We start from the raw sequence: 14851 nt of genomic DNA, 5'->3' as shown, positions 1-14851 counted from the left end.
CCTTTTTCAGAGTAGAACATTACTGAACTAAAAGTCAGACTCTGTATAATTTTAGTAGCTTTATACTGATACTTCAGATAAATAATTTGCATTTTAACATCAAGCAAAGCATACTACATTTGTGTAAGCTCTTAGAGGATAAATATTTATTTTTTTTATAACCTAAGGCATCTATCTTAAACAAAACAATGCAATACATAATCATTTTATACAGTCAAACTTCTACTCTTATTATTAAGGCAACAGTTGCATTGTTCCTTTTATATAAAAGAAAAAACTGCATTTTTTTAATATCTACTAAACCATATATGCAGACTTAAACACACTTATCTGTGGTATTTTCCATAAGACAGATAGAGAGCATTTTGATAAAATATTAAGTATGCAGGTAATTACAGTATTCAAACTTCCCCCAGTCTTTTACAACTTTCTTCCTAAAAAAGCATGTAGTGTAAAATCAAGCCAAAGTTCTCAAACATTTTAACCCAGAGCAATTATCTCATTTAGAATGCAGATGGATTGTTTTAAAATCAGAAATCCACTTCAATATTCTCCTAATGTACACTAGTTACATTTAAATAAACAACCTTTGTAAATCATATTGCTAAACATAGTGTTTACAGGGAGTAAAAATATTTTCATGAATGATATTCATCGAATTATTGGTGCTGATCTGTCATTTGTTACTGTTGGTCGGAGTTTCACAGTGGTAAAAGGATTTTCTCCGCTGTGAAAAGAAATATGAAATTACTACAGCTGTGAGGTATATGAGTAGCATGACTAAAAAGTAACTCTCATAAGCTACCATTCAGTAAAACACTTAAGTATGTACTTGTGCTTATGTGTTTTACTGAACAGGGATGGATTTAAGTATATGCTTGAGTACTTGGTTGAATGGAGGCTATCGTATGCATGCACTTGTTTCAGGGAGTTATTTGGATTTTTTCCCCAAGGTTGAATTTTTAGAAAACATTTCTTTCTATTCAAAATACACTAGGAATTAAATGCTGCAGTAAAATGGTATTGTGCAACAATTTAAGACTAAAATTTACATTTCCTTCTCTGCACTGACCCTTACGTGAAGAATAAAATGAGTGTTTCAACTCCAAGACACTTTACAATTATTTTTAACTTAACTAGAATGAAAAATATTTTTATGGGTTCAATTTGAGGGCTCTTAACAGAGCAAACTCTTTTTCATCTGTGTAGCCCAAGAAGCTTTCACTTTCCATATTTGGGACTTTCTTAAAACTGGTTGAAGCAGGAGTGATGTTCTCATTGTTTTTTCTTTCCAATCTTTTGTTTCCTCTGTTTAACCCCAAACTAGGAGCTTGACCCTGCTACCTTTCATGTAAGGGGAAAAATCCCATTTGCTTCACTGGGGCTAATTCCCCACAGAAGGACCAACCCCCTGTGCTGGGGGGGCGGGGGGTAATATGGCTACACTGCAAAGATTCTCAGGGTATGTCTACACTACCATTAAAAACCTGTGGCTGGCCTGTGCCAGCTGATGCAGGCTTGTGCTAAGGTGCTGTTTAATTGCAGTGCAGATGTTCAGACTTGTGCTGGAGCCCGGGCTCGAGGACCCTGTTATGTGGGAGGACCCCACAGTGTTTTTAATTGCAGTGTAGACTTGCCCTCCGAAGGGATCATCAGCCAGCTCCTAAGTGAAAGCCTGATTTGTAATGTGTGCAATGCTATTTTACTGCTGCCCAGGAGGGGAAACTGCAAAATGGACATCTATTTTCCTTTTAAGATAACAACCAACTACTACTGCATTAGCCTGTTATTTTAACATTTGTTTTATTTAATTAAATTATAAGCTGAACAAAACATACCTTAGGAAAGGTGGTTTTATAATGCCATTTATAACCGGTTTCTGCAAAGGAAAAGAGAGGCTATTATCTGTGTTATACAATTTACCACATCAATTCTGAAAATTGTTTAGAAAGATAAGCTACCTGCTTGCAGTTGTTTGATAGTCAATAATTTTATATTTAAACAAATTAAGTATTCCCAACATTCACCATTCCACATTATTTGGCTGCACAATGAAATACTCAGCCAACAGAAAGGGACAATAGCAGTTCAAATGCAGAGGGGTATGGAGAAGAAAAAACAGTAAGACCAATGCTTGAATATCAAACTTAGAACATTAAATAAAAAAGTCAAATACATAATGGAGACCCGCAGAGATCTTCACCCTATTACCTTTCTATTGTTTTCAAATGTAAGGTCTGCATGGGTTACCTGCATATTATAGATCAAATCAGGAGTTATAAAAACACATTGGAACAAAAACAATTAACCAAGTAAAAGAAGAACCTAAAATAGGTTGGGAGAAATCTACTGATCTGACAGGTTAAGAATCCCAAGATGCTATATCTACCTATTGCAGCATATTACAATTCATTCCTCTAAATTTATGAGCCTCATTACTTGCAGCAGTCATTAACATAACACAATTTGTAAAATGCTAGTGATTTCAATAGGACACCAATGCATGAATGGCTGGTCTGGACATGCTCAGTTGTAAGAATGCAAATGCATATTTTAAATGTTATTTCTATAAACAGGATGTAATCGATATATCTGCTTGATACATTGTGAAATCATGTAAAACATAAAGACATCACCCAATTTAATTGCAGGTTTGAAATTAAAAACAGTAGGGCACCGATTCTGATCTGTTTTATACTAGTTGCACTCTAGTCTATCTGCATTTACTTCAGTGTAGCTACTGCAGAGTTACAATGGATTGAGTTCAAAATCAGACCCTTCCATTACACTTTTGCACTGAAAAAAAATATAATTTTTACATGGATCTGTGCTTTCTCCACTATCTGTAGTAGTGTGATACAATAAAAAGGAATAGCCATATCTTTACCATTTCATTACTATTCATGGTCACATATTTAAATATGAGACAAAAATATTACTGTATGGCTAAAATTATTATCTGGTACTGTACATTACTTTTCCTCCCGAAATCCATATTCAGTTGTGAAGTTCAGATAATTACCCAAAAGATGGCAGTGTTGCACTGCCATAATGTTACTACAATAGTCAGTTTTACAGCTGAGATAAGGAAAGCTATCATAGCAGTGACATTTCAGACACAAATCTGCTATGTTTTCTTGAGGCCATTAAACTCGTTCCCCTTTATACTGCCTATTAGGGAGAAAAATTATACTAAATCAACTGTATAAGTCAATGCATAAATCAGTTCAATAAATTTATACTGTAGAATAAACAATCATGTTGCTTTTAACAGTTGTCAACAGAAGAATGAAAGCAGTTCAAAGATGATGAAAAACTGCCGTTACTAATATGAAAAATTACTGTTTTATATTTGAATATACACACACACTTGAATAAAATTATAGGAATACAGGATTGTCAACCAGTCCTCATTTGGTTTACACTAAGCATTTCCTTTGCATGGCTATTCTAGGTGTTTAATTTTTTAAGTATACAACAGTTAGAAAGAAAATTGGTTTGGTAAACAAGGGTCTATAAAACCTTAAACAGTTGTATCAACATAGTTAAATCTAGATGTATGGGTTCTGATTTCACCAGTATGGGTGAAAAGGTATTTAGGGATCCATACTCATTTAGGCCCCAATTCAGCAAGGTACTTAGGCATGTAACTAACTTTATGTGCATGAGCAGTCCCATTGAAGTCAATGCGATTGCTCACACCCTTGAAGTGTTTAAATACCTTGGTGTATCATAGCCTGAATCATGGGTTGCTTGTTATGAAACAAACACGCCATGCCTCCCCTCCCATCAAAATGAAGTATTTTTAAAACCTGAACTGCTATACTAATCCTTTTAAATGTAATTGTTCTGTAAGGAATCTTTCTGCCCCATGAAGTGAAATATCAGAGGGGTAGCCGTGTTAGTCTGCATCCACAAAAACAATGAGAAGTCTGGTGGCACCTTAAAGACTAACAGATTTATTTGGGCATAAGCTTTCGTGGGTAAAAAAACCCACTTCTTCAGATGCATGCAGTGAAAATTACAGATGCAGGCATAAATATACTGACACATGAGGAGAAGGGAGTTACCTTACAACTGGAGAACCAGTGCTGACAAGGCCAATTCAGTCAGGGTGGATGTGGTCCATTCCCAATAACTGAATAGGAGGTGTCAATACCAAGAGAGGGAAAATTGCTTTTGTAGTGAGCTAGCCACTCCCAGTCCCTATTCAAGCCCAAATTAATGGTGTTAAATTTGCAAATGAATTGTAGCTCTGCAGTTTCTCTTTGAAGTCTGTTTTTGAATTTTTTTTGTTGTTGAAGTATGGCTACTTTTAAATCTGTTATAGAATGTCCAGGGAGATGGAAGTGTTCTCCTACTGGCTTTTGTATGTTACCATTCCTGATGTCTGATTTGTGTCCATTTATTTTTTTACATAGAGACTGTCCGTTTTAGCCAATATACATGGCAGAGGGGCATTGCTGGCACATGATGGCATATATCACATTAGCAGATGTTCGGTGAACGAGCCCCTGATGGTTTGGCTTGTGGTTGGGTCCTCTGATGGTGTCACTAGAGTAGATTTGGAGACAGAGTAGGCAACGGGTTTGTTACAGGGATTGGTTCTTGGGTTAGTGTTTCTGTGGTGTGGTGTGTAGTTGCTGGTGAGTAGTTGCTTCAGGTTGGGGGGCTGTCTGTAAGCGAGGACTGGCTTGCCTCCCAAGGTCTGTGAGAGTTTTCATGAAGTGAAAGTAACTTTCATTGCCTCAGCTTTCAACCAAGAACACAGAAGCAAAATCCCAATACTTAAGCCACTAAGCTATCCACTCTTTGTAAGTCAAAATACTTCAATGAGTTAAACTGTGCTTCAGTATAAATTGCATACCGTTGTATATTGTTCCATTTGAACACTAACTGAATATTGCGGAACATTCTAGATCAGCCTGGTGTTACATGGAACCAGTTTCTATGGCTTCACAGGGAAAGGGGTTTAAAAAAAAAACTGCCACAGAAGTGGGAGGGACAGGCAGTAAGTGCTCTCCTTTTCCCTGAATATGTGCAAGCTCCTCAGTGTGAGCTCCACTTGGTCTGAGTTTTGTGGGTTCTTTTAAGGGAAAGAGTTGGAGTAGGCAAGGGGTATAGAGCAGGCATGACTCTCCACAGCTGGCTTCCCTTCTAATGTAAGTGGCGGTGATTTCTCTCTACAACTCTATCCCTTCTGGAGTAGAAAAGGTTGGGGGCAGCAATTGGGCATTGCAGAAATGTTGCTGCCAGGCCTTAGGGGCACCCCAGATAGAAGTGATGAAGCCCACATCCTCAGGAACTGTGGAACTCACTTTTCCCTATGTACATTTAGTATCCACAGAGCTTGCCTGTAGTGCCCCTCTCTCCTTTCTAAGAGGCTATAAACCCATCTTTTCCTCTGAGGGGAGCATGCAGCTCTAACTACCCAAGGGGAACATGCCAGAATTTTACAGGTGATTTTTCTCTTCCTCTGGGTTTTTCCATGCAATGACAGCACGGGGGACACTATCATTATGTTTATTAATTTTTTTTAAAAAATCACCTAAAATGAATGGTCTCTAAAAGTCACCAGAGGTAAATTAACCATATGAAAAACTACACAGCACAATGCTGCTGAGACAACTTTACTGATGCAATAATTTAACAGAACTACAGTAAGTCACCTCTTTCCCTGTCATGGCAAAGAACTCACTGTACTGCTTGCTTAGCAACTTCCCCTGGGCTAATAAATCTTTAAACTATTGCAAACGTGATTATCGTCAAAGGACACGTTGATCTAGCAGGACTCACCAGTTAGCCACAGAATAAATGAACCAATATATAATTCTGACATTATATAATTGTTAAGGCTCATTTATTCTTTATCCAAAAATGAAAACTGCAAATGTTTCATAATGTCGATGCTTTGTTCACATCATCATTTTGGAAGTTCCTAGATACTTTGTCAAATCTTTTTTTAAAACTTTCCCAGTATTTTTTTTAACACAGTACTGTACCATATTTGCTCTTTTTTGGGTCTCTGGTGCTTCCTGATTGCATATTTCCAGTTCCAAATGAGGTGTGTGTTGGTTGATCAATTCATAATTCTGAGGTTCTACTGTAGTTGATTTACAAATTCACCCAAAGCTAGAATATAAATCTTATTTTTTTGGAAATCCATTTTATGGAGCGTAAGAAGTTTTATTCTCACGGGAGCAAGTTACCCTAGAAACCCTGCATGGTAGTAAGGTCATACAGTTCTATGCAACAGAACTAATTACTTATCATTGTAAGTAAGTAAAACCACTTATTGAAGTTTGGCTTCAAACGTAGCTTAGAAAATGGTTTGCTCAGAGCACTCAATGAACAATCTGGATGTACTCTTTTAGTAAGAAGGCGTCAAGTATGTATGGGCCATAGAATTTATGAATGACTTTTCCGCCTTGAAATATATAGCAGCTAGTCACATCTTCCGTTCCAAATAAAGAAAACATCTGGCAGGTCAGCAACAACCAGCAGTGCAAGTATGCCGGTATGCTCTGGTACACCGTACCAGCAAGCTATTTATAGCTGGTATGGAGTACTGGAAAGACACAGCAGCAGCCCCGCTGGAGAAGAGGGCTGGGGGACAGGGCTGGGAGTTCTGCTCCTTTCCCCGCTGGGAGGGGCAGCAGTGGGGAAAGGAGTAGAACGCCGGCAGCTGCTCCGGCGGCTATACCGCCCGCCCCCAGCCTCGCCTCCCCAGCACTGTCCTCTGGTGGGGCTGCTGCTGAGCCTGTAGTACACAGATGGAGACACAGCTCCGTGGAAGGGCAGGGGGTGGGGTTAGGGGTTCTGCTCCTTTCCCCGCTGTGGTTCCTGGGAGAGCCCTGCCCCGGAGTCTCCAGTGCAGCAGCAGGACAGGTAACATGGGATGGATCATGGGGAGGGGACGGGGAAAGCATGGGGGCCCTGGGCTGGGGGTGGGCCGGTGATCACACAGAGGGTCACATGGGGAGGTCACACGCCCTCCTTAGTTGGTGACCCCACCCCGTACCAGTAAGAAATGGATTTTACTTGCACCACTGGCAACAACAGCTGTTTACCACATCTAATAATAAATCCAAAAGCAAACAAAGTAATAGCATAACTGTCTACAGAGTTTAACAACAAATGCACTATGGCTGTTGGAAGAACATTTACATGTACAATGTTCAGAGCTGTAGCCATGCTCCAGTGTATAAATTGTTGTTATGCTCGTTGAAGCAGTGGCATGGGAACAATTTATAGTGGGAATACTGAAAGCCACTGAAGAAAACTAAACCCTGTATATGATGGAAACCACTTCGAACCTGGGGGGTGCTGTAGCACCGCCATCACTGCTGCATTGAAGGAATGATCATGCACCCCCAAAAAAGCAATGTTCAACCCTAAAGGAATATGTAAGCCAGGAGAAAGAAGTAATATTTTGATTTTTTTTTTAAATAACTAATTCTGTTTCCCAGTCTGAAAATATTTTTGAAATGTAAACATTAAGATTACACTTAAATGCCTTGTGAGAAGTGACATATAAGCAAACAGATAATATGTTCAATTACTGTTTTCTATTTAAGGTTGTAGTTCTGGTGGATAGACCAGGATCTGTCCCCTATTTTATACGCACATAACAAATTAACATTTGAAAATTAATAAATACATAGGTAGGAGAGTCATGCACAAGTGGATATATATCGCATTTTAAAATATTTTATATATAGGCTTTAAAATTCCCTTTTATTAATTGCATATCATAGGCCAGTATTTTAATGTCAAGATCAGTTTCAGTATGTGTACTGTAATGAGGCACCATTTGTTTTACATTTTTCCCTTTATAAATCCATAAATACCATAAAAAGGTGCTTATTCCAAGCTCTAGGCATCTTTGATACATAAAACACAAACCACATCAGAAAAACAAAACCAGCAGCAAATGCCACCATGTACTGGCAATAATCAGTTAGCCCTTTAACAGCAATTTAAAAAAAAAAATCCGTACTCTCAAAAAAAGCACTATTTTAGACCAAAGACTCCGCTGCTGCTACCGTGACTACACTGCTATCTCGCTGAGAGCTAGCGCAAGAATGCATACGCAACCGGGGGAATCACTCCCCAGCTCATAGCATAGCCTTTGCAAGAGTCAGACATTTACTTTTCATGGGAAGTATTGAATTATTTATCAAACATTCTCATTTGGTAGGAAATCTTTTGAGTTTCTGCATCTGCAAGTGATATATATTTTGGCTTGTCACTACAAGTAATTCTTCTTGTGCATGTATGGATATTCTTTTGGAACTCCAAAACAAGACAACAGAGGATCAAAGGGAAGCTCACTGCATTGGAAACTATATGCAGTAAGAGAGGACATTTCCAGGAGACCTAGCTAGCTGAACTTCTGGCAGATCTTTAGATTCTTTAAAGGAATCAGTCATATACTGTAGGTCATGTGTTTTATTTAAAAAAAAATTATCAAAATTTGGATTAGCATGTTATGACAATTAATTCTTCAAAGAAATATTGTTTCTTCCTCAAGGAGAATTCAGATAAATTTTTCCCCTTCTGGGCATGTCAAACTTCATTATTTCATATGTAAATGCTCCCTCCTTTATTTTATTTTTAAAGGAAATAACCCAACTTTCAGATACGTCATCATAACTTGTATTTATAACTGGTTAACGTGTTTTATTTAAATCTTTTTGCCTGAGTTCATATCTTCAAAATAACGCTATAACATTTACTTATTGTTTATTAAATCATTATTAAAACTAGCATTTACTAGTTCCTAAATCTCCAGAAATATTGCTCATTCTCTACGTTTTTGAGATACACATGGACAGAGAACCACAAATATACATATGCAGACACAAATATATAGGCTAATCTATTTTGTCCAATCTAAAAAGGTGCCTACCACCATTATATCTAAGGACTTGCACATATCTAATTATATTAACAGATTAATTAAAAAAGGAGAGAGAGAGAGAGACCTCTTTGATAAAGATTATAGTTTTCTGATGCCACCTGAAAGTCACTGCTCTCAAGTACTATCATATACATATTATTGATCACTAACTGAATATTTTAATATTAATCAAAAAGATGTAACAAACTTTCAGTTTCTGCTTTTCACTTTCCCAGCAGGATGTTCTGAGACTTCCATATTTCACATTGCCACAGTATGAGATTTACAAGGGCTTTCTCATTACTACTATATATGCCAACAGATCACTTAGCAAGCACAAACATGACACCTACAGTGCTAATTAAATTTACTATAGTTATAAAATATTTAATTCAGTCCTACTAGTTTTTTGTTTATTTCTGGTGCAGTAACTACATGTGAATTCTGTTTAGTTAGTCGTCTGTGACAGAATGGTATGCAATATGGAATTTAAAGAAACTCACTCTGGAATTATACACTTATCAAGTCTGGCATCTTACTGTGGTACAGCATCTCAGTTTTAGCAGAGTTTCAACTACTGCCTTATGGACTGTTATATTAAAGCAGATTTTTTCCCCCCAAAGCATGTATTCTGTTTCAGGAATTTTGGAAACAATCTGCGCAAAATCATTTATCAGAGTTAGGTATACAGCAATCAACATGCATCATTTGTATTCAGATTTAACGGCTAAACTACCAGGCTTACAAATGAATAGGTAAAAAATGCAGTCCATTCAGTCGTGCGTGTTTGCAGGGTATGGGACTTAATGTGTGTGTCTAAATACTCCCCCTGGCCAGTGTAGGATTATTTTATAGACTATGAGCTATATTCTGCTGTCAGTTATACCCACCCAATACCATTTACTTATATGGGGTGGCACAGATTTTTCTGAAGGCAGAATGCGGCTCATTACTCTCAATTGCTTGGACTATTATAATTTTAAAATGGCGTAAGTGATGAGTTTTCCATCACCTTCCCTGAGATTTTATTCAAGTGTTTAATATCTTCCAGTGCTGGGAAGTTTTCTCAACATTCAGCCTCAATTTCACTTCCAAAAAATCATCATATTATTCCTAGGTATGCGCCTAAACAATTCCTCTCCCTTCTTAACGTTAGCTGAAAGACAAGGACTGAAATGGAAAAAAAGTGGTGTTTCCTAAAAAGGCTTGATCCAGTGTCAACAGAACTCAAAAGAAAGCCTCCAACTGACTTCAGTGGCCATTGGATCAGGCCCCCAAGGACACACATTAACTTTGGCATTGTTATTTTTAGGCTTGTCTGCAATTGATTAGCAATTAAAATAAGATGTCAGTTTTTAATGTTTATTACATTGTTATTTTTTGAATGTATTAAAAACAATGGGTCTGTCTGTCTGTCTAATCTATCTATCCTTTTTACACATGCTAAGAAGCATCTCCACTTTCTGAAGTGAAATAACAACACAGAATTGTTTACATTAAATGCTTATTTTGTATTAGCGAGAATCTAAATAAAGAGTAACCAATTCGATAAAATGACAGGGATGCATGACAAAGAGAAACTGGGTATTTCTGTTTTAGAGAAAAGTAGATGAACTTGTAAATGTAGATTAGAGGAGGTATTGTATAACAACAGTGAGAAGTAAAAATTACTTGAGGTGGTTAAAGGTAGTTTAATAAGTAGTAGCCTAAGCTTCCAAAGGAAAATGTTTAAATTAGACTTCAGGAAAAATAATTCTTACAGTTTGGCAAAAAAAAAAAACTGGGGACAGTTTGGCAAAAAAAAAAAAAAATTTTGTTGAGAGCAAATTGCTGAGACTTTGACACCAGGGGTGTGTGATGGGGGCAGAAGTTGTTAATGTAAGCTGTGGGCTCAATCAGCCTCACCCGGCTACACCTGCAGTGTGCGTGTGGTGTGGGGGGAAATTAAAAAGGCTGAACCTGGCAGATCTCTGGCTTTCTCAACAAGAGAAGCCTGGCTGGAGTCAGGGAGCTGAGTGGGACTGCTGACAGACAGAGCCTCCGTTAAGGAAGGTAGGGCTGCTGCTGGGAGTCCAAGGCTCTTGGGATGGAAAGTGGAAGGAAGGAAGGAAGTCTGCCCAGGATTCTTGGTACTGGTGAAGAGGCCTGCAGGGAGCAGGAAGACTCCTGCTGGGATAGGGATTGCCCTGTCAGGGGGGTGGAGCAAACTCTCCTGCAGCAGAACCAGTTGGATGACAGAAAGTTCTAACAAGCTCTGCAGTGAGCCTGTGGAAGAGATTTGGAGAGGGAGAAGCTGATACACTTTGATCCTGGGAAGAAGCTATGGCAAAGGCTCTCAACAGGGGAAGAAGGTAGGAAGTGGTCTAGGGATGGAGCAACGGGTCTGTGTAGTCAGACTGTGACTGTTTATTAAAAGGCACAGGACTGGAACCCAGGGGAGAAGGAGGGAGGGAGGGAGTGGGACTGTTGTCCCCACTACTAGCCTACTGAAGAAGGTGCACAGGTCAGGACTACTGAAACTTCTGGATACCAGTGGTCAGGGCTAGTGAGTCCAGAGTTGGACTGAAGGCCCAGTGTAAGGCCGATGGACTATTGCTTGTTGGACTATTGGTTTATCCCATAAGGCGTGGAAATGTCTGTGATCTGGCTGGAGGGCTGAGTTGCAAGAAGTACCCCACCAAGGGCCTGCAATGGCTGTCAGCAGGGGGCGCTAAAGGAGGAGTGCTTGCTACATCCCGCCCGGACAAAAAGGGTTTGCTGGCTGATGAGGCACGTGCATACATGGTGTTCAAGAGTGAACAAGAGTAAACAGTACAGTGAGCCTGTGAGGAGTTCAGTCAGATGGCCAGACAAATGATAAGGATGGAAAAGAACAGTTGGACCCATATAATTGATTAAATGTAGTGCCATTTTACTCACAGGAGTTGTGCTTTCTGGTCTGGCCACAGTAGTACCTTTGGAAGAATCTACTCTCATATCTGAAGTTGTGCCTGTTTGCAATGATCCCAGATAATCTGGTGGGGGGAGGACAACACCACCTTTATCTGCTATATTTATAGAACTGATACTTCTGATTGGTGCAGCGCTAAAAGGAAAAAAAAAAAAGCACATAATAGCTTAATTAAAACAACAACTGATACTGGTTTGGGCCCCAGTCCAGCAAAGAACATAAAAACATGTGCCTAGTTTTTAACACGAGTCATTCCATTAACTTCGGTGGGACTACTTGCGCTTAAAGTGTTTTAATAGATATGGGTCTTTGGTGAAAGAAGATGGTGTGTAATCAAGGCATATGAGAAAGAACATATAATGTTCGAAAATATTTATAGTATAGATCATATTACTGAACAATAAAACTCTAGGAGAAATTAATTTAAGAAGAAAAAAAGTTTATTAGAAACTGTGAACACCTCAACAGAATGTGGTGGGTCTTTGTCTAGCCAGCAGAAAAAAGCAGAAGAGACTCATTTAATGGTTCCTACTGCATTTGGATTATGAGAGAGGAGAAAGGAGGATGGATTTAACTGAGTGGAGCCCAGGGGGAGAACAGGAAGTGACCAGAATAGACCAACCCATCATGTGCACCAGGGAGGAGAGGGTGGGGAAGACAGGAGGATTTACACCGAGTGCATTCTGGAAGGATTTCTCTCTCTTTCATCAGTTGCCGACAAGCAGCACCCACCCTTCCACCTCTGGGAACAGAGCAGGACTAGGTAACTGGCTGTGTGCATCACTAGGACAAAGAGTTTCTGTAAAGTTTAAAGATCTTTAAGCAGTTCAACAAACCCCATAATATTACCTTCGCACTGGAACATGTACTGTTTCATCACTTGGTTCTTCTAGTAGCTTTGTGTATGATGATGGGAACCATCCTTTCCTGTAAAAAGGGAAAAAATGGACAACTTGATATATTTACTTGAGTATTTATACTTTTAAATTGATAGCACTGTATGGAAGAGCAGGCTCAACAAGGCTGGATGAAGATTTAGCTTTTATGTCTGGCTTTTGGTGATATTGTTTTCAGGGGATTTTGTATATATACTACTTTTCGTATGACAGATTTGCCTCCACAGTAACACTTTCCTGATTGCTGAACACTTCTCTCAGAATTCCCAATCAATGACAGTGAGCAGGGAAGCAAAAAACTACTTGACAATTTAAATAGACAAAATAGAATAAAATGCATGTGTCCCTCTAATGCTGGAATCAGGTAATACATTGATTGACTTACACTTTAGTAAAGTCATGTTCCCCATAAAGCCATCCATCCTTTTCTTCAGCTATAAGAAGTGTGATGACATCTCCCTGTGCAAAGCTAAGTAATGTCTTGTTAGTTCCAGCAGTATGCGGAAAGATAGTTTTTACTTTCTGCCTTGTCATTATGTTCAGTCCTGTGGCAACAGAAGTTGAATGTGATAAACTGGCATCATCTGAATTATCTGTTAAAAAAAATCAATGTAACAATAACCACAGGGTAACAGAGTGAAACAGGTACCTAAAAAGAGAAAAACAGCAGCACCAAAATTTCCACCAAACAGCACTTCCAAACTATCTATTGTCCTGTTACAGTAAAATCTTCACAACTGCCATTTGCAAATAATTAACATTACCACAATATTCCTTCTGCTAAGTATAGGAAATACTATGGCTAGTGCAATAACTCTAAATTAGTAAATGTAAAACATGTACAGAATGTAATGACCATGACTGGTTTCCTCTAGTGACTGGATATTGCTAAAGTATACATTGATGAGAAACCTTACATGCTATCATTTCCGGTTCCAGAAGATTTTAACTGTGTTCAGAAACTAAAGGCCTATAAAATCTGACTTTTCAGATGTAACAAGAACTCAGCTTCAGTTGAAGTCAGTGAAAGATGCAGGTGTTTGACACCACTGAAAAATCAGGCCATTAATGTGATGACAGGGATGTCTCAAATCTTTGTCAATGACATAACTACTACACATAATAAATGGTTTGTGTGTGTTTGAGCAGAAGAGCCAAGCATTATTTTGATTATCTTGGAGAATTTTGTGCATTCCTTAACTTATGATCTTGCCCTAGGTTTTTTTCTAACAAGCAGAATATAATCTGGAGGTAATGTTTTAACACCACTACAACATATCCTAATCTTGATGGGATTTCCCAAATCTTAATGGGACTTTCCATTTGAGCAGTGAGAAGCAATGAAATAGTAGACCCATTTCCCCCTCACACTTGTTTTTCAAAACTACTTTTGGCACCCTTTTTAAACAATGCAATATTTGTTCATTTTTACTACTTGGATGCACTGAAATAATCACTCAGATTAAGAGAGAACAAGCTAAATTAGAATGCTAGCAATTTTCATTTGGCTTTACAAAATGGCACACCAATATGCCAAAAATGCAAAGTGACAGTCATGTGACTGACCAAATACTGTAGTTCATGAGGATGATATTAAAATTTATCACACTTTCATCGGAGAACTCAAGAGTTTTACAGCACTGCACTACTATTTTTCACCATTTTATAGTTGGGGAAGTTAAGGCAAAGGAAGGTTAAAGGTGGGATTTCAAAAGACTCTGTTAGCCTAAATCTACTCCCACTGAAGTGAAACATTAAGTGCTTTTGAAAATCCCACTTTGAGTCTTGATCACAATAAATCAGGAAGTAATTGGCAGAGATTGATAGAGCCCTACAAATCTGCGGATATCCACTTTATATCCGCAGATATCTGTATCCAGACCATGTTTGTGGATCATGGATCGGATGCGGATACATCTGTGCATGGCTCTAGAGAGTACAACAGAATCTAGATCTCTTGACTTGCGCTTTTACCACAAAACATTCTTCCCCCTTCAGTATTTTAATTTTTCTTATTAGACAGCTACCTACTGCAATATCTTTTTACCAAGAATATCACTAACATTTTGGAAAGACAATTTTTCCTTCCCCTAGGATTTTCCT

The 14851-nt window shown here is 38.4% G+C and overlaps 1 protein-coding gene across 1 annotated transcript in view; it reads right to left on the bottom strand.

Annotated features, from left to right (window-relative positions):
* Window positions 1-290: 290 nt before the first annotated feature.
* BAIAP2L1 (BAR/IMD domain containing adaptor protein 2 like 1) overlaps window positions 291-14851 on the bottom strand; it is a 59820-nt gene continuing 45259 nt past the window's right edge. Inside the window, exons 10-14 of the mRNA XM_007065372.4 lie at window positions 13134-13341; window positions 12702-12779; window positions 11822-11987; window positions 1839-1879; window positions 291-727 (exon numbers count right to left, since the gene is read on the bottom strand). Of these exons, the coding sequence (XP_007065434.1) occupies window positions 652-727; window positions 1839-1879; window positions 11822-11987; window positions 12702-12779; window positions 13134-13341 (569 nt within the window). The 3' untranslated portion in view covers window positions 291-651. The remainder of the gene's footprint in view (window positions 728-1838; window positions 1880-11821; window positions 11988-12701; window positions 12780-13133; window positions 13342-14851) is intronic.

This window comes from Chelonia mydas, chromosome 10 (assembly GCF_015237465.2).
Source record: "Chelonia mydas isolate rCheMyd1 chromosome 10, rCheMyd1.pri.v2, whole genome shotgun sequence".
NCBI lineage: Eukaryota > Metazoa > Chordata > Testudines > Cheloniidae > Chelonia > Chelonia mydas.
Note: the sequence above shows the minus strand (reverse complement) of the source record. Positions and strands in the feature narration are given on the sequence as shown.